Below are 20,239 nucleotides of genomic sequence, written 5' to 3' on the forward strand. Positions count from 1 at the left end.
AGGTATGCATACAGGTGCAGCAGGTGGTGAAGAAGGTAAATGATATATTGGCCTTCATAGCGAAAGGGCAGCATGGTATCCTTGTGGATAGCACAATTGCTTCACAGCTCCAGGGTCCCAGGTTCGATTCTGGCTTGGGTCACTGTCTGTGCGGAGTCTGTACATCCTCCCCGTGTGTGCGTGGGTTTCCTCCGGGTTTTCCGGTTTCCTCCCACAGTCCAAAGATGTGCAGGTTAGGTGGATTGGCCATGCTAAATTGCCCTTAGTGTTGGGTGGAGTTACTGGGTTATGGGGATAGGGTGGCGGTGCTGACCTTGGGTAGGGTGCTCTTTCCAAGAGCCGGTGCAGACTCGATGGGCCGAATGGCCTCCTTCTGCACTGTAAATTCTATGATAATCTATGATTCGAGTACAGGGCCAGGGATGTCTTGCTACAATTATACAGGGCTTTGGTGAGGCCGCACCTGGAATATTGTGTGTAGTTTTGATCTCCTTATCTGAGGAACGATATTCTTGCTATAGAGGGGCTGCAGCAAAGGTTTACCAGACTGATCCCTGGGATGGCAGGACCAACGTATGAGGAGAGATTGAGTCGGTTAGGATTGTACTTGCTGGAGTTCAGAAGAGTGAGGGGGATCTCCTAGAAACCTATAAAATTCTAACAGGACTAGACAGGGTAGATGCAGGAAGGATGTTCCCTATGGTAGGGGCGTCCAGAACCAGGGGTCACAGTCTGAGGATACTGGGTAGCCCATTTAGGACTGAAATGAGGAGAAATTTCTTCACCCAGAGAGTGGTAGGCCTGGGGAATTTTCTGCCACAGAACGAAGTTGAGGCCAAAACATTGTATGTTTTCAAGAAGCAGTTATTTAAAAAAATATATATTTTATTCCAAACAATACAAAAGTTTCCACAAACATAAAAAAACACTCACAATCATACTACAGGGAGTTAGTAATTTTATAAATTGACTAATTTTACATTTACCCTCAAAAAACTCTTCCCCCCCCCCCCCCTTTTGCTGGCAACAAACAGACCTTTGAAAACAGAGATAAACGGCCTCCACCTTGAGTAGAATCCCTCCTCTGACCCCCTAAGGGCAAATTTAATTTTCTCCTTTTGCACAAACTGCCATATTCCCCAACCACGCTGAAGCCTTCGGTGACACTGCAGACCTCCATCCCAGTAATATCCATCGCCCGGTAATCAGAGAGGAAAAGGCCACAACATCGGCCCCCTTCCCTTCCAGATACTCCAAAAACTGCTACTAAAAGGCACAGCTCCAATCTTACCTCCGCGGTTGTTGACAGAGTTTCAAACACCAATGACAATTTTGGGCAGGGCTAAAATATATGCACATGATTTGCCCGCCCCCCTGAGCACCTCTCGCACCTATTTTCCACATCCGGGAAACACCTCTCATATGCGCTCTAGTCATATGAGCCATGTGAACCACTTTCAAATGAATCGGGTTCATCCTGGCACAAGAGGACGTTGAGTTCACCCGATACACTATTTCACTGCAGGCCTTTTCTACATTTGCCAACCAGTAATAATACAATAAATTGGCAATGCCAGCCCCCCTGAACGCTGTCCCCTCTGCAGGAAGGCTCTCCAAATACTAGGTCTACTGCCCGTCCAGACAGATGCCAAAATTAACTGATCCACTCTCTCAAAGAATGGTTTACGGAGGAATATTGGGAGGGGCTGCAACACAAACATGAATCTCGGGAGAATGTTCATTTTTATGGCCTGTACTCTACCCGCCAAAGAAAGCAGGAGAACATCACACCTCTTCAGGACCCCTCTCATCCCCTCCACCAAGCTGGCCAAATTTGATTTGTGCATCAGGGCCCACTCGTGCCACCTGAACACCAAGATTCCTGAATTTTGTTTTGGTCAGTTTGAATGGCCAGGTTTCCATGTCTGCACCCCACCCAGGGAATTCACCGGGAAGACCTCACTCTTGGCCACGTTGAAGTTTGTACCCTGAGAATAATCCAAACTTCTTTAAAACCCCATTATCCACCCCATGAGAGCAGGTCTGAAACATATAGTAACAAAGCATCCGCATAAAGGAACACCCCATGATCTCTAACCCCCCCCCTTTCAATGCCACTCCATTCCTTTGACAACCTAAGTGCGATGACCAGGGATTCAATAGCTATTGCAAATAGCAACGGGGACAACGGGCATCCTCTTGTGCCCCTATGCAGCCGGAAGTATCCCAAGCTCAGCACATTTGTCCTTACACTTGTCATGGGGGCGGAATGTAACAATCTCACCCAGGAGATAAACATTGGCCCAAACCATCCCCGGACCTCAAAAAAATACCTCTACTCCATCCGATCGCAAGTCTTCTCTGCATCCGTAGAAATAATTACCTCTGGCACCTTTCTCCTAGATGTGGTCATAATCACATTTACGAGCCCCTAATGTTACTCGACAACTGTCGCCTCTTCACAAAGCCGGTCTGACCCTCGGGGACTACCTCTAGAACGCATCCCTCCAGATAACTCACCAAGACCTTTGCTAGCACCTTCACATCCATGTTCAACAAGGAAATGGGCCTATAATACCCACAATCCATTGGATCTGTATCCTTTTTTGGAATCGGGGAGATGGATGCCTACGCCAGTGTGTCTGGCAATTTCCCCCCCACTGTGCCAACAAATGTTATACACCCTGAGTAGATGTGGTGCCAGTAAAGCTGAAAATTGCATATAAAATTCCACCGGAAAGCTGCCTGGCCCCGGTGCCTTCCCCAGTTTCATAGACCCAATGCATTCCATTATCTCCTGCAGCCCTAATGGCAGCTCCAACCCCTGTCCCCTCCCCCTCTCCACCGTCAGGAAGTCCAGCCCATCTATTAATTGCGTCATCTCTGAGTCCTCTGCCAGGGTGTCGGACCTATAAAATTCCTGATAAAATGCCTCAAATGCTCCATTGATTTTATCTGGAGCCATCGCCAGCCCTCCCCCCACGTCCCTAACCTGGGTTATCTATCATGTAGCCACCTGTCGCCTCAACTGGTGAGCTAACAGACAGCTAGCCTTCTCCCCATATTCATAGAATACACCCCATGAGCTACGCAATTGACTCATCGCCATCCCAATCGATGCCTGATCAAACTCCAACTGCAACCTCTTTATCTCCGTTAATCTCTCTTTTGTTAGGGCTGCTGGATATCGCTGACCCACTTCCAGGATAGCATCAACCAACCTCTGCCTTTCCAACCTGCCAACCCGTGGGCTTTAAATGATATTACCTCCCCTCTGACCACTGCCTTCGGCGCTTCCCAGAAGGTGGAGGGCAAAACCTCCCCATTCTGATTAAACTCCACATAGTTGTCTATGGCCAGGAGCGCCAAATCTAACTTCTATGGAAACCTCTCGGCTCAACCTGATTCGAACCTCGAGTTCACATAATGTGGAGCATGATTTGATATCACTTTGCCGTCTTTTCTGCCCCCACAATCCTGGGGAGTATCGATTTCTCCACCACAAACAGGTCTATTCAGGACTATACTCGATGTACGTGGGAGAAGAAAGAAAACACCCTCTCTCCTGGATGCCGTAACCTCCATGGGTCCACCGCCCCCCCCCCCTCCCCACCCCTTCTGTTCCATGAATGCCCCCAGTTTCTTTGCTATTCCTGATGTTACTATACTGGCCACTCTGAAGGCCACCCTCTTGTTGAAGAGGATCACAATTAAGCTTGACCTTTAGTCAAAACCTGAGTGGAAAGCCTGCGGCAACCATCCCTTCCTTAGCCTCGTCTGATCCTTCACCCTTACCACCCCCCTGCTTTGCTAAGGTCTGCCATCCCAACCTAATACTGAGATCTCTCTAGATCTAAGCTCTTGAAGTTCTCATCGGGATTGGGCCCATCCAAGATGGCCGCCGCCTCCGTCCCCACCTATACTTAACCACAAAGACATCTGCGTCAACAGTTTATTACCCTCTCCACTCTGAATGTTCCACCCACTTCTCATCTACTCACCAACCCCCCCCCCCCCCCCCCCCCCCCAAAACCTAACCCCTGGCTAACTGTTGCAGCCCCCTTCCCCCATACTGCTTCCATTTACTAGCATCCCTGCTGGGATGGCGACCCCCACTTGGAGAACCACACAAAGAACCCCACCCACATCGCCCAAATTACCCTTCCCCATCACTCCCCCACCTGAACTAGTGCAATCCTGAAAGAACCCACCCAAACCAAGAGAAAAACACCGGACTCCGAACAAACCCAACATCGACCATAATGGAAAAACCACCATATGCAATTTTAACATCTCCAAATATTCAAATTGTAAAACTATCGAAACTATACATTATCAACATTAGTCCTTCCCCAAACCATTCTTCCTAACAAAGTAATTTGCTTCCTCTGGCGTATTAAAGTAATGTTCTTCGCTCTTGAATGTGACCCAGTTTTGCCGGATACAGCATCCCTAACCGAACCTTACACCTAAAGAGCCTTGGCCTTGTTGAAGCCTGCTCGACGTTTAGCCAAGTCAGCCTCAATATCCTGATATTTGTGTATTGGGTGACCCAACCAGCTTCTCGAACATCTTCGCCATATAGTCGGTGGCGCCCATGCTTTTGACCCCCTCTGGCAGCCCAACTATTCTTAGGTTTTGATGCCTGGATCGATTTTCCTGATCATCCACTCTCGTCTTCAACACTTTGTGGGCCTCCACCAGGATTCTTACCACTGCCTCCAGAGACACAATCCGATCACTGTGGTTGGAAGCCGCCTACTCGTCGTGTTCTACGACTCCATTCCCTTCTCCACCCTCTCCAAAGCCCTGTAAAGAGGAGCTCCTGCTGCCTTGATCGCCCTGGCAGGCCCTCTTGCATCTCCTGCCGGTGCTCCTTAAATTCTCCCGAAATGACCTGCTCCATAGGCAGTGGGGAGGGCAATGACGGCACAGCCAGTTCTGCAATACTTTCCTTTGCAGTGCCACGAGGGTCATCCAGTTCTTGAGCGAAGGCTTCATTCGATTTCTGCCTGGTTTTATAACACGCCAACATTCCACATCGGAGGAGAAACTAATAAGCTTCAATTTCTTTGTCCTGTTTCCCACCAAAAGCACCTGTTAACCAAGTAGAAAGAGTCAAAACCTTAGCCTCCAAACGAGAACCACTTTGTGTGCGACTGATCAGCTCATGGCTTCCACCGGAGTCCTTCGAGAAGCAGTTATAAATCGCGTTATAAATGGCGGAGCAGGCTCGAAGAGCCTTCTATTTGCTATGTTTTTATAACGATGACTATTGGAGTGTGTGAAGGTGTGTGTGTCTGGCTCACTCTCATTCTCTGGGTACTCAGCACTCAATGTGAGAGCGGATGAAAGTGTATTGGTGAGGATGAATGAGAATCATGAGACTGAGTGAACCACACTCACCCGTGCATGCAGTCATGTGCTTACCTGCAAGTTCACTTGCACGCGCTTTCTCACGCTTGCACATTTGCACGCACCCACTCCAATAGACTTACACACAGTCCCTCACGCGCACTTACTCAACCACTTCACCGACAGGGAGTCTCTTCACCCCACCCGGGCCCTGCAACCAGCCATGACACCCCTCCCCTACCAACACAGCCTCTTTCTCACTGACGAGCTCCTGCAGTCCCGGCTTACACCCAATGACCTCCCACAGTCCCACTCTCTCCCCCCCCCCCCCCCCCCCCCCCCAATGGCCCCGCAGCCCTGCTCAAACACCCCCCCCAAATGGCCCCCGCAGCCCTGCTCACCCATCCAATGATCCCCGCAGCCCCAATCTCCCCACCCGGGCCCCGCACTCTTTCCCCCCCCACGGGCCCCTGCCGCCCCACTCTCCCCCACAGCTGCCAGTGTTTGCTGCTCCTTCAGTTACAGTTCTCTCCCACCACTCGTGACTCTATGAGCAGAAAATTTGGGTGAGAAAGTCTTTGATTCGGGTGAGAAAGCAGCTCTTTGCAGAATCTTCAACATAACTTACCTGCCTTTCCGGTATTTTGAACAATGGCTCTGGGTGCCGCATAGATTTGTGAGTTGGACAAGCTGAACTATAGTGCCCAAACTCCTCATGAATTTTAACACCCCTAGAATAGAACATAGAACATACAGTGCAGAAGGTGGCCATTCGGACCATCGAGTCTGCACCTACCCACTTAAGCCCTCACTTCCACCCTCTTAACCCCGTAACCCAATAACCCCTCCTAACATTTTTTTTTTATCACTAAGGGCAATTTATCATGGCCAATCCACCTAACCTGCATGTCTTTGGACTGTGGGAAGAAACCGGAGCACCTGGAGGAAACCCAAGCAGACACTGGGAGAACGTGCAGACTCCACACAGACCGTGACCCAGCGGGGAATCGAACCTGGGACCCTGGCACTGTGAAGCCACAGTGCTATCCACTTGTGCACTGTGCTGCCCATAGCCTCAGCCTTGCCAAAATGTCCACATGACTGAAGTCTCTTGCCCTTGGGACCATTCCCGGAAATCTTTTCTGAACCCTAATGTCTTCATATCCTTTTAAGTGTGTGCCCAGAATTGGACACTCTGTTCCAGTTGAGGCTGAACCAGCATTTAGAACTTTATTTTAATAATCTTTGCTTATATTTGCAAAGGCCCGAATCCCTAATGCCCTATTAGCCACTTTCTCAACCTGCTGTTCCACCTTCAACAGTTTCTGCACATATACCCCAGGACCAGCTGCTCTTGTACCCCCTTTAGAATTGTATCCTTTATTTTACATTTTATATTGCCTTTCTGCATTTTTCTTACTGAGATGTACCACTTCAGATTTCTCTGCATGAAATTTTATCTGCCACGGGTTGTCCATTCCCATCTATGTCGCCTTGAAGTTTATCATTATCCTCCTCAGTTCACAGTACATCTGTGTTTTGTGCCAAATACAAATTTTAAATCATGCACTGTACACCATATTCTACATTATTAATAATGATCAAGGAAAATGGTGGTGCTGATATCAACTCTGTAGAACTCCAATGTATACCTTCCTCCCTGAAAAAAACACTTCTCCACTACTCTGTTTCCCGTCATTCAGCCAACTTAATTTCAATGTTGCCACTGGCCTTTTTAATCATGGGCTTCAACTTTGCTAAAAAAAACTATTATCGGGCACTTTATCAAATGCCTCTTTGGAAGTCCATGTAAACCACACCAACCATACTACTCTCATCGATCCTCTCAAAAATCTCAATCAAATTATTTAACACTATTTGCCAAAACATTTTCCCCTGATATGTTGGAATCTGGTAGCGACAGAGTAGGAATAATGGGTATATACTTCAATTTGCAGGATGTAACTGTGGTGTCCCCCAAAGATCTGTACTGGGTGGTCAGCTTTTCACTATCCTTATAGATGACTTAGATGAAGGAATAGAGAAACATAAATCTAGATTCGCTGACAGTACAAAGTTAGGTGACACAGTAAATAGTGTAGATGTGAGCAGAATGTTGCAAATGGACATTGGTAGCAGCTAAACAATGGCACAGGAATTTCAATGTGGAGATTCATGAGGTCGTCCACTTTAGACCTAAGAAAGATAGATCAGAGTATTTTCTAAATGCTGAGAAGCTAGTAACTGTGGTGGAATAGTGCTTTCAGAGTCCAAATACAGAAATTGCTAAAAGCTAGTGGACAGGTACAAAACATAAAAAGGAAGATGGTTTTGATCTCAACCATGTAGAGCTCTGCTTAGACCCCATTTAGAATATTGCATTCTGTTTGGGGAGTAATATCTCAGTAAGTATTGGCATTGAAGGAGATGCACCAGAATGAAACCTGGCTAAAAGTTAAATTACAAGTTGCAAAAACTATGTGCTTATTTCCTTGAGTTTAGACGATTAAGGGGTGATATAATTGATGTATTCAAGGTGATCAGATGAATCAATGGGGTAGGAAGAGATAAAACCATTCCTCTGGTGGAGGAGTCTAGAACTCAAAGGGGGCATAATATAAGTAAAGCCAGACCAATCTTGGGTGATGGCGTAAAGCACCTCTTCTTACAGAGGATAGTAGAAATCTGGAACTCTCTATCTCCAAAATACTGAGATTGATAGATTTTGTTGGAAGAGTGTCTAATTACAGAACAAAGTTAAGATAAATATCGACCATGATCTAACTGAACAGTGGACAGGTTCAATGTGCTGAATTGATCAATGTAATTTATTTGAAATTAATGTGTTTCTCTTCTCTCTGGAGGAGGTTGTCATGTTGGGTGTAAAGAGCTGGAACAGTTAGAGGTGTCGCCAGATAACCAGTCCACAGATAGCGTTGCTGCAACTATCATCACTGACGACCCCCATACGGTGCTGGTGGAGTTCTCCTCCGTGGTGGCCAATACACAGGAGTATATTATTGAGGTACTCGGGGCACTCGCAACATTCAAAAATACTGGGTTTCACCACACTTCTGAAGGATGGTAGCGGTGGTGCAGCCATTGAGCTCCTCCAGTGTAACCGACCATGATGTGTCGCATGGGGCAGCAGTACACATCTGATCTCTGCGTGGGTTATTTGTGTACATGATCTATGTGTTATTAGTGTACATGTGGACTGTGACAAGATATTTGTGTACTTGAGTTGCTTGTGTGTTATTAGCAATGCTCCCACTTGAGCTGCATGGACCCCGGCAAACAGACCATGCACATGAAGTGTTCCCTTTGAGATGTGTCCATGTGCGACTTTATACTAAGTGTAAAGGAACCGCAAAGTGCAGCAAATTGCCATGCACAGCAAATGAGAATTTGAAGGAACATTCGTTATTAGTGTACATCAGTTGCTTCTGGGCTAGTGCATGTGTTGTGTGGGTTATTACTGTACACGTGAATTGCATGTGTGTGGTTATTATTCTGCATGAGAGTTGTGAGTGAGTAATCAGTCCAAATTTACTGTGTGTGTGTGAGTGTAGCTGTGTATGCATGTGATTTTCATTAGAGCACAGTTGTGTACATGTGAATAGCATTGAGACAGTGATGTAGGTGTGATTTGTCTTGAGTTGGGAGTAATTTATGTAAAGTTGTCATATTAAACATTCCTTTTGCTTTTGTGTTTCTTTGCCAGGCTCCTGCTGACGTTGCTGGAGGCAGTGACATGGGCACTCTCATCCAAGGCTCTAAGCACCAGGTTGGTGGTTTGTGGTTGCTCTTTGACTCTAGAAGAGAGAAAATTGGTCACTTCCTGGGTTTACACTCTTTGATTTTACAACCCATTATTCAAATGTTTCCATTTGGCCTCTCTGGCATCAATGTCTCTGGTGTTCAGCTTTCTTGACTTCCTTTTCAGGTTGACAACCAGATCATGAAAGTTGTGCAGCAAATCGTGAACCAGGCCAATTCTGGCCATCAGATCATTGTCCAAAATGTTTCCATGGAAGAGAGCAATGAGGAAATAGCGGATGCAATCACCATAGCAACCCCTGATAGCCTCACTGAGCAGGTTGCAATGACTCTGGCCTCAAGCATTGAGGAAGGAGAGGCCCTGACGACAGATAGAAGCCTAGAGATCAGTCACAACACTGTCACTGTGGTGGCAGCTGACAATATTGAGATTTTGGAACACACTGATGAATATATGATTGCTACTCAGGATGGAGATGTGGAAATACAGACAGTGGTGGTGGGTGAATGAATGACGGGAGCTCTTACTGACTCTCCCCACATCCCGACTCAGGGAAAATAAATAATTCATAGGGTGGATCCAAGAACCCTGAATACTGCACTACATGGTTACTGCTTCACACCAGGGACTTGATGCCTGGTAACTCTATGTAAAGGTTGCTTATGGGCTCCAAGCCACACAGTGATATACATCAATACTGATTATATTTAATGAAGCTTGAGCTTAAGGTCTTCCTGCATCACTCAAACTGTGGACCAGTTTGCAACTGAAAGAGTTGAGATATCCAGTTGCTTTGTGTGGTGACTGAGCAGTCTGTTTAGCACTCGTACCCAGAGGAAGGAGCTGCCGTGACCGATTTACTGAGCAATGATATCAGTGGTGGGTCTGTGCCTACAGGCTGTCTGCTCAGTGCGAGCAGGGCAGTAAGAGACAATGTGACTGGTTGATCAACTGAATTAGTGCTGACCAACAGCTGAGCTTCTCACAGTAACTTTATGTGTCCAACTCTCTGCTTTCCCCTACCTTGATTTCCGTATATACCTACCTTGTGACAAAACCAGGCCCTATCATTCTATTAAATACATGGAGCGGAGTTTAATGCCCTAGCTACTCATCCTTACTTAAGGTTCAATTGCTTTACCAAGGATTCTTTCAGTCACTGAGGTATCAGTAAGGACTGGAAAACAAAACACTAGTCTAGGAAGCAAGTGTGGCATCCAGCAAGCATTTGTGAGAAATTGACATTCATGATTGGCAATAACAAAATTGAGAGACAGATTTGATTTGAAGATATTCAGGACCCTCCAGCGAGCGTTTCATTCCCAAAACACCTCTTGTTAGTGCTGAAACTGAAATCAATTATTTAAATAGAATAATTCAAAGGCAAGAAACCTAAATGTAGTTCAGAGCTGTTCCAAGGGACGCACTTGGTTTATTGAAAAAAACAATTCATGAAATATTCGTGAAACATTTCTGTCTTGTTGCTTCAGCTGCAGTTTTGGGAATTTGTAGCAACAATCTTGGCAAAGACAAGTTCTGTGTATTAAATATCATTGGATTGTTTATTCCTTTGATAAATGGTACCTTGTGGTGCTCACCTTTGAACGCTGTTGGAATCTTGCACTCTCTTGTTTCATCTCTTAGAAAGACAACATTTATTTTAATTTGTGTGAGCCAGTAGTCCTGGCTGAGGGTGATTCTGCTCTCCTCAAAATTGTTAAACTGGATGTGACGCTTCCACTTCCATTACATGTACAGGACTCTCCATGGTGGAGTGCTGTTTTAATGTGTGATAAAGTTTGTTGCATGTACACAATGAGCTTACTTGTACTTTTCCAGGCCATCCACCGCTAACTGCCTCTTGTAAATAAGGTGCGAGAGTTGTCTATCTCGCTGTAAATAAAAATGCAGCATATTTTTTACAGATTCTCTATAACAGCATGTTTTCTATCCCAGATTACAGCTTATTCAATCGGATATTAATGTGTTTATGAACAATATTTGTAAGCCGTTGTTTCAGGGACATTTTTCACAAAAAAAAATGTTGTGGAGGATTTTAGACTTACTTTGGAAAACAGACGGGTATATCTGCAGAAAGCGGCCTTAAGTATGAACAAAACTAACTGGATTGTGACAAAAAATCAAATTGCATGTGACAGATCAACGAGATGCAAGGTACGTGTCTCATCAGAGATTACATGTGAAGTTTTTCATAGTGGAAAAATTATATTAGCACTATATAGATTGTAAAGAATTCCTACTAAGTATTACCAACAGTGCTTTTGCTCCATTGGTAATGAACCATGTGCCTGCAGTACAGATAATTGCCCATTCACCAGGTCACTGTTTCTGGAACTAAAACTCGAAATGGGCAGCAGAGTTTAGAATGGGCACAGATCTGCTGAACTCTACTGCAGGAACTTCCTGCTGATGGACTTTTTTTTTTCCACTCGGGTTTGCGAGTGCAATGGCTGACTGCTGCATTGGGGCATTCCCACCAGCAAGGGCTGCATCAGTGTCCTGGACATGTGACACTCCATGGAACCAATATGTTTTATGAATGAAAATGCCATGTGGTTCTGTATGAGAATTGCATCCTTTTATATTGATCTAATATTTTATTTTCAGTGTACTCGAGGCATGTGTCAAGATAACTACTTAGCTGTTCCTCACTGGCACCTCACTATGTGACCTAGTTGACCTCAAATAAAGGTGGAATTTGAATATCACTCCTATGTGCACCATTTAATTGTCAAAGAATCTGTTTGGTGTTTATCCATGCAGTTCTGGTCACTAAATAATAACCTTGTTATTGCCCTTGAGCTGATACTGAGGTGACCAACAAGTTGATTGTGGGATGTGAGAAAAGCAAGGTTGGGTTCCTTTTCTTCAAGAGGGAAAGTTCAAGATCTAATTAAAATCAGGTTATGAAAAGAATTGGCAGTTTAATAGATAAGTTTATACTGGTGAGAGCACCAACATTCAGGAATGGTTGGGTATTAAAATGCTGGGAGCATCGGCCAGACAGCATTTGTGGAGTTGACATGCAGGCTGATCTTTCATTCTGCCCATTTACATCCACGACTCTTCTGACACCCTCTGCCACTTCATCCAGTTCCAGTGTCCTGGCCGAGAGGCCTCATAGGTGCTTTGTTGCTTCTTTGACCAACAGCCAAATCCATCCCACAACACTCTTCCACCAGGCCAATCTTTTTTTAATATACAAGTTCTGACTAAAGGTCATTGATCAGAAATGTTACTATTAGAGAAACTGGGAAAATAATTTTCACCCAAGGGGTAACAGTTGTGAAATTCCAGAAACATTGAATAATTAACAAGCCAAAATTCAAAGAGTTTTTCTGTGGTGTTTTGTCTTCTCATCATGTAGTTTCTCATTTCCTTACCTTTTTCACTTTCTCTCAGGTGTGTCCATCCCCACAGAAACCTTGCCTCACCACACCCATGGCACAGCTGTTACATAAGCTTGAGATTTATCTTATGTGTGCACAACTTTTGTTAGTTCATGCATATATACATCTGGATTTCCACATCATGATATCACACTTATCATTGTCCCCGCTTCCTGATCCTGCCATTCCTGTACTCAGCAATTCTCTCCCACTCCAGGGGAGCACGGTAGCACAGTTGCTTCACAGCTCCAGGGTCCCAGGTTCGATTCCTGGCTTGGGTCACTGTCTGTGTGGAGTCTGCACGTTTTCCCCATGTCTGTGTGAGTTTCCTCCAGTTTCCTCCCACAGTTCAAAGATGTGCAGGTTAGGTGGATTGGCCATGATAAATTGCCCTTGGTGTCCAAAAACGTTAGTTGGGGTTACTGGGTTATGGGAATAGGGTGGAGGCGTGGGCTTAAGTAGGGTGCTCTTTAAGGGCCGGTGCAGACTCGATGGGCCGAATGGCCTCCTTCTGCACTGTAAATTCCATGTTTCTATTTAATGTAACCAGTTCTTTTACTTCAATAATCTTGTAGATTCAGGCCCACTGTAGAATTCCTTCTGTAGACTAGTGTTATCGGTCACTGAACTGGTAAACCACAAACCGAGAGGAATGTTCCAGGTTCAAATCCCACCATGGTAGATATTAAATTTTAATTCTAAAATAAATTTGATGAGGTTCACCTGATTTAGTTTAATTGGTTTCATATAAAATCAAACTAAATTCCTCACCTCACAGAGAAATTGGTCCTCCTCAGGTCAGAGGAATTGAACCCCAAATGGAGAATGTCATGGTTGTTGTTGACAGAATGCCTGAACCTGCCCGAGTGATATTGATTTTCTCGATTGTACAACTTGCCCAATGGAGTGGAGGAATGAGGCTAAGGAGTAATCGACCTGTTCTCAATTTTAATTAGTTAAGACACAGTAAAAAAAAAAAAGTGGTGGAAACTATCAATTTTTAAAAATGTGCAAACTGTTGAACTATTTTCCGAAAGTGAACAAAAATGTCAGTTTCTGTCTCTTTTATCTGATTTTTTTTCTGTTCCGTCTCTCAGGGCTGATGATTTCTTTCACATTTGTGATGATCCCTCTATGATAGATGTTGCCCCACATGTGTTTGTCTGATCGGCTGTTGTCCATGTGGCACTGGCAACTGTTCATATGTTTGTACCACTCATTTGAAGTCTGATTGGTCATCACCAGGTAGAAGTGAAAAGCGGTGTAGCCTGCCAGCAGAAAGAAGGTGAGGAGTGTGAAACCCAGCATGAAAAGAATCCGAGGAAAGGTCAGGAACAGTCTCTGCAAAAGGGACAACATATTAGTTATCAAAGAAATGGAATAGGAGAAAGCATCAGTATCCCAGATAGCAATAAGAGCCAGTCCATCCTATTCCTTCCATGCAGTTTGAGTACCTCAAAATTACAGTTACAATTTTAAATAATTTTTTGAATGTATATCCATCTTTCCCATCCTCAGGACATTTCATAATCACTTTTGAAGTGGTTATAATTTAGGAAACGGTCAATTTGCATACAGCAAGATTTCACAAATAGCGATGCTGTAGTAACTTGATCTTCTATTTTGGTGGTGTTGTTTGAGGGGCAAATATTGGACAGGACACCAGGAAACTTCCCATGTTCCTCTTTGAATTGTGCTGGGGTCTTTGTTTAATGTCTCATTCGATAAAGCAGCACTGCCTCAGTACTGCATTGAAGTGTCGGTCTAGATTCTGTGCTCATATCTCTAGAGTGAGACTTAAACCCAGGACCACCTGACTCAGGCTAGAGTGTTACCCACGTTGATGGCTTGTACAACAGGGTGCTGTCAAAGCCCAGCAAAGATGTCTCCGCAATTCAAACCCAAGAGATTACCGAAGCAGAGAGCAACCTGGAATCCAGAGGATAAAGGTACAGATTTTGCAACAGCAAAATCATATTAGTACTGCAGATTCATTATTTTATAACATTGAGACCTGCCACAAAAGAAAGCATAATCAGTATGTAGTGAATAAATTAAGTGACGCTTGAGCTTTAAGATGCAGGTTGATCAGGTTGGGAGTCCCATCCAGGCCTGGGGGGTTTGGAAATGTTAACACCAAGAAGGAATTTGTGATGGTGTCAAGTCGCGATTCCTCATTCTGCCCATGTTTGAGACTCCAGGTACCCTGGGGGATCTGGGCGGCCATTGCTGCGACAGCTATTCCTTCTGGCTACCCTGGCCTGCTCTGCCATCTTGACCTCTTGTACTCCATTAGACGGCCGGTGCCTGTGCGGGAGGGCAAGAGATAGAATGGACCTTGGCCATTTACTTCACACTGCTCCAATCACAGACTGTTACTCTCCTGCATTGTGCAACAAACGCAGGAGAGAAATGGTCTGTGATTGAAGGAGCAGCTCCTTGCAGATCTTTCACTCGAACTTACTTGTGTTTTGAGCAGTGAGTCCACTGGATGTATATGTTGAGAACCCTGCTGTAGATTACTGAACAAAGGATGATTGAGAAAAGTAAGGAATTTTGCAGTTTTGAGGGTCTGGGAGAGAATGAATAAAGTTGGGAGGAAATCTTATTATTTATTTCGAATCAGCTGTAACAAAACTGCCAGCAAACAGGATAGGGCTGCAAATAGAACAAGTGGATTAAACACAAAGGGATTTGGATAAACTGGGATTAGTTATGTGTGGTAGTCACAGTAGAAGTTTTTTAACACTGTAAAATTATGTAGTGTCACTATTTTATTGCTTAATAAATCTTTACAGCAGTTGAAACCTGTCAACGTCTAGCATTGCTCTGCCGAAGACGACAAGGATCACATGAAATTGTGTGATAAAACAAGTTTATGAAACAAGATGAAATGGGTCTGTTAAGAGTTTAATTCTTCGGCATGCCCATACGAGGGAAAAACTTACATCTGGCATTGATTGATATTGTACTTTATTTAAAGCAGGTTCTACACCTACAGGCCAAATTCTATTTCCAAGTAAATGGCTTTGTTGCCAATTATGTGAAACTAACAGCAAGGATTCTGGAAGATCATTGCCTTTTGTACAAAATCCTGACCAAGCAATATAAGCAATATGCATCTGCCACATATTCATAGAATCATCAATAACTCTACCTGGACTATATATAGGATTCCAACGGGTACCTGTTCACCATCAGCATTCACATACATTGCCTGATGTAGGTTGGACATCAGTGCCACCTGGACAAGGAAGCTTATAGTTACGGATCCCACAGCAGCTGCCATCCCTGACAGGGTCACCAAGTACAACAGGAAGTAGCGTATGTTTAATGCCCCAATGCAGTTATTCACCCAGACGCAATGGTGGTCAAATCGATGGATGCACCGGTTACACACACCTGGGGAGAAGAAGAGGAAATCATTAGATGACCATGTGGTGCCAGGGGCTAGGCATTGTCCTTTCATCCCCAAGACTCAGTACCAAATCTAGCCCACACAGGAGAGATAAAATTATGTTCTTGCTGCTCTGTATATCTTGCTTAAAATAAGAGAATTTCCTGAGGACGATTGATCCACTAGAGTGCCTGATTTGGCAAATTCTTTGAGGCTGCTTTGGAGCTTGGGAAATAATATTAGAACATGTGCTTGTGTGGGTGCTCAGGTGAAGACCTGGATAGCACATGTGGCTCTGTGGCCAAGAGGAGTCTGGACCTTTAGGAAAGAAACCCCCAGACAGTTTGGTTTTAGTATTTCAGTTGCCAGAACCAGTGCATCATTAATGCCCACATACTCTGCTGATCCCTGTGAAGTATTTGTAAATATGTTAGTGGGCATCAGTAGCTGAGTTCTTCTTGGCCCCTTTAGATTTCAAGGGACAAATATGCAAAAGCATATTGTTTCTCCAAGCCCATCCACCCCACTGATTGTCCTGTCCATTGGGTTTCCCCATTTTCAATCTGCTATTAAGCTTAAATATTTGCATGTCCTATATGTCGCTTAAAAAGAGGAAGTCCTGCAACTTCACTCATTCTTGTGAAATTTTTACAATTAGCAGAAGTTGGTAACCACTATTTATAAAGAGCGAAACTGCAGAACCCAAATCATCTGAAGTCTTACACTAAGACCTGATGGGCTTTCCCTGGCTGGACAGCAGAATTCACTCCTGTGGTATGGAAAAGCACTTCTACAAATATACATCAGAAATTGAAAATCATTGTATGTTTATCAGAACTGTTATAAGTTTCTTACGGCAGTGCTTTGACCGTGCCGGCTTTGCAAGTTTGCACGTAGTGCAGACATGGGACTGTTGATACAAATTTCCATCATACATATATACTTTCAGCAGCTGCTTATGGTTTGAAGGAGAAATCGTACCTTTGAGAAACAAACAAGAAATCCACATTAAGCTCAAATAATTTAACTGTTGCAGATTCTGTGGTTATGTTGAAGCAATCACAGCCACAATATTGAAAGTGTTTGAAACTTAAGTTCTCATGAAAGGTCAGTGCCCTGAAATGTGTAACTCTGTTTCTCTCTCCACTGATGCCTGACTTGCTGAGTGTTTCTGCCAATTTTGTTTTTAATTTGACACTTCCAGCATCCATTTTTGTTTTAGTGTCTGAAATTTTTGATCTGACTTTGAGTGCCCAATTCTTTTTTTTTTCCAATTAAGGGGCAATTTAGCATGTCCAATCCACCTAACCTGCACATCTTTGGGTGTGGGGGTGAGACCCACGCAGACACGGGGAGAATGTGCAAACCCCACACGAACGATGACCCAGAGCATAACCCGGGTCCTCGGCGGCGTGAGGCAGTCGTGCTAACCACTGTGCCGCCGTGCTGCCTTGATCTGACTTGTAATAATTATGGCAACTCCCTGACTTCTGTCCGAGCTGTTAGGGATGCTGCGTGCTCCAAGTAAACCATCGATTAGATGTTCTATGTTCCTCTCCTTTCTTGAGGGAAGCACTAGGCTTCTGCCTGCTGGTCCCATCAGGCAACCAGGATAGGATTGGAAATACAGGCAGCCTGCTGTAGCAAGTTCCCAGAAGAGTTCTGACCCAGTTCACTACCTTCAGTTTAGAAAATGTTAAATGAACAGCAGAGGTGATGCAGCACCATTCAATCGTGTTTAATTTGCACAATGTAATCACAAACTATGCTAGGCAAGATGGTAATGTTACTGGAATAGTAATCCAGAGTCCCAGGCTTTCAGGACATGGGTTCAAATCCTACCATGGCAGTTGGTGGAATTTAAATTCATATCATAAAAATAGAACGAAAAGCTATTGTTATAAAAACCCATCTGGTTCACTAGTGACCTTTAGGGAAGGACATCTGCCATCCTTACTGGGTCTGCTCTACATGTGACTCCAGACCTACAATAATGTGATTGACTCTTAACTGCCTTCTTAAATGACCGTGCAAACCAAGGGCAATTAGAGATGGTCAAGAAATGCTGGCTTTGCCTCCCATGAAAGAATAAAAACAATAATAATTTGTCCAGATACAAAAGGCAGCAGGCAGAGAGGTGTTATCTTAAGAAGAAACTTAGTTTCTAAAACACTTTTGCATGGCCTCAGGATGTTTGAAAGTGCTTTCCAGCAAATTAAGTACTCTTTTGAAGTGCAGTTACTGTTGAAATTTAGGACATATGGCAGCCAATTGTGCACAGCAAGGTCCCATAAACAGCAATGTGTCAATGACCAGCAAATATGTTGATTTTCAGTCATACTGTTTGAAGAATAAATTTTGGTCAGGCCACCAAGAGAGAACCCCCCCCCCCCCCCCCCCTGCTATTCTTCAAAATGCCATGGAATATTTAATGCTCTCCAGAGAAAACATAGGGCTTTGGATTAAGGTCTCATCCAAAAGAGGGCAAATCTGGCACTGCAGATCTTTCTTCGAACTACACTGGAATGCAGTCTAGATAATGTGCTCAAGTCTCTGGAGTGGGATTTGAACACACAACCTTTGACCAACGGAACTGCAGTTAACACAGAGGAATGGTCTCGGTCAGCTGAAAAAAGGTGACAAATTAGGACACAACATCTGCCTTCCGAATTGCTTTCACAGTCTGTTTCTTACCAGGGTCTTTGGTGCAGCATAGGTAGAAAAAGTACATCTTCCCAAGTACCAGGATGTAAGGTAGCAGCAGAATACTGTGCCTGAATCCCAGCTCCAAGCTGTAAGGGAACACTTCCCATGAATACTCTCCATACACAGCTATTTCTAACACAAGATGCAGGACCAGGAAAAAGGAGCTTCTGTTAAAAGAAACAAGTGAAATATCAGTCTTGATTTGCTTCATTGTGCCTAACGTTCTCTAAATACTTATAAAAATTAATGCATTCTTGTACTCATAAGGAATTATCCTGTTTATTTACCAGTTAAGTCTGGTCAGGTTAATATAACTGTTGCATCATGCAAATCCATTGATTCAACAACCTTGTGTCTTCCCTGTGGACCATTCCATATCATTGTTAACAGTTAACAGAACCCCATTTGCACAAGAGCTGTGAACTGATAAATACTTTGGAGTGGAATTCCAGGAACACAGGTATTTATGTCAGGCCGAAACATTTTCCATGTAAAGAGATTATTTGAACTTGGAACCAAGAGGAAATATGTAACGTGTCAACAATACCAAATTATGGAAAGAGGCAAACGGTGTAGTAGAATTCAGGAATTTTAAGGAAGTGGGCAGATATGTGGCAAATGTAAATAAATGCAATTAGCACATTTTGGAATAGATAAATGTGGCATCTTTTTTATTCATTCACGAGATGTGAGCCTCAGCGGCCAGCATTTATTGCCCATTACGAATTGCCCTTGAGAAGGTGACAATGAGCTGACTGGCTTCTTGAAGCGCTGCAGTTCATGTATTTAAAAAAATATTTTTTTGAAGCTTTTACAAATTATACACGATACATTCAGGAAGGATAACTGTGCCACTTACAATGTACATGTCATTTTCCCCTGTGCTGAACCCCCCCCCCCCCCACCCCCCTTCATTTGTTGTTTCAGGGTCCTTTCCTGGGCCATTCACTGTACAATGGGTGGTTATCTGCTATTTACATTTTTTTTCTTTAATAAATTTAGAGTATTCAATTTTTTTCTCCAATTTAAGGGGCAATTGAGCATGGCCAATTCACCTACCCTGCGCATCTTTTTGGTTTGTGGGGGTGAGACCCACACAGACATGGGGAGAATGTGCAAATTCCACAAGGTCAGTGACCCGGGGCCGGGATTGAATCCGGGTCCTCGGTGCCGTGAGATAGCAGTGCTAATCACTGCGCCACCATGCTGCCCACCTGCTATTTAAATGTGGGTGGTGCCTCTCCCCTCCCCTTTTGTTGTTGAGCCTCCCCCCTTTTTCCTCCCCTCGCCCTGTCCTATTTTTGGCATTCGCTTGAGGGTTCCTTTTCTTGTGGCCTTGTTCTAGGCTCCCTGGCCTCTGTGTCGGTTGTTTTCCGCCCCTTCCCCCTTTCCTGTGTGGTCCCATTGGCCCACGTGCACTCCCTCCCTGCTCTAATGGCTTTGAACAGGTCTCGGAACAAGTTGTTGAATCGCCTCCACGCTTTGTGGAAGCCATCCTCTGACCCTTGGATAGTGAACTTGATCTTTTCCAGGTGGAGAAATTCCAATAGGTCTGCCAGGCAGTCTGCAGTTGTGGGTGGTTCTGCTGAT

General features: G+C 44.4%; 2 protein-coding genes across 7 annotated transcripts in view; one reads left to right on the forward strand and one right to left on the reverse strand.

The window, feature by feature from the left end:
- The window catches only part of e4f1 (E4F transcription factor 1), a 73,191-nt gene extending 57,838 nt beyond the window's left edge, over positions 1–15,353 (forward strand). For 2 of the 3 annotated variants that reach the window (XM_072481101.1, XM_072481099.1), the window contains 3 exons: positions 8,220–8,380; positions 9,080–9,142; positions 9,302–15,353. In XM_072481101.1, coding sequence (XP_072337202.1) covers positions 8,220–8,380; positions 9,080–9,142; positions 9,302–9,646 — 569 coding nt within the window. In that variant the 3' untranslated portion in view covers positions 9,647–15,353. The remainder of the gene's footprint in view (positions 1–8,219; positions 8,381–9,079; positions 9,143–9,301) is intronic. The other variant, XM_072481100.1, reaches the window with a different exon arrangement.
- The window catches only part of zdhhc4 (zDHHC palmitoyltransferase 4), a 98,056-nt gene continuing 91,297 nt past the window's right edge, over positions 13,481–20,239 (reverse strand). For all 4 annotated transcript variants that reach the window (XM_072481105.1, XM_072481104.1, XM_072481102.1 and 1 more), the window contains 4 exons: positions 18,638–18,816; positions 16,799–16,924; positions 15,704–15,948; positions 13,481–13,887 (listed from right to left, as the gene is read on the reverse strand). In XM_072481105.1, coding sequence (XP_072337206.1) covers positions 13,612–13,887; positions 15,704–15,948; positions 16,799–16,924; positions 18,638–18,816 — 826 coding nt within the window. In that variant the 3' untranslated portion in view covers positions 13,481–13,611. The remainder of the gene's footprint in view (positions 13,888–15,703; positions 15,949–16,798; positions 16,925–18,637; positions 18,817–20,239) is intronic.

Source organism: Scyliorhinus torazame, chromosome 17 (genome assembly GCF_047496885.1).
Source record: "Scyliorhinus torazame isolate Kashiwa2021f chromosome 17, sScyTor2.1, whole genome shotgun sequence".
In the NCBI taxonomy this organism is placed as follows: Eukaryota; Metazoa; Chordata; class Chondrichthyes; order Carcharhiniformes; family Scyliorhinidae; genus Scyliorhinus; species Scyliorhinus torazame.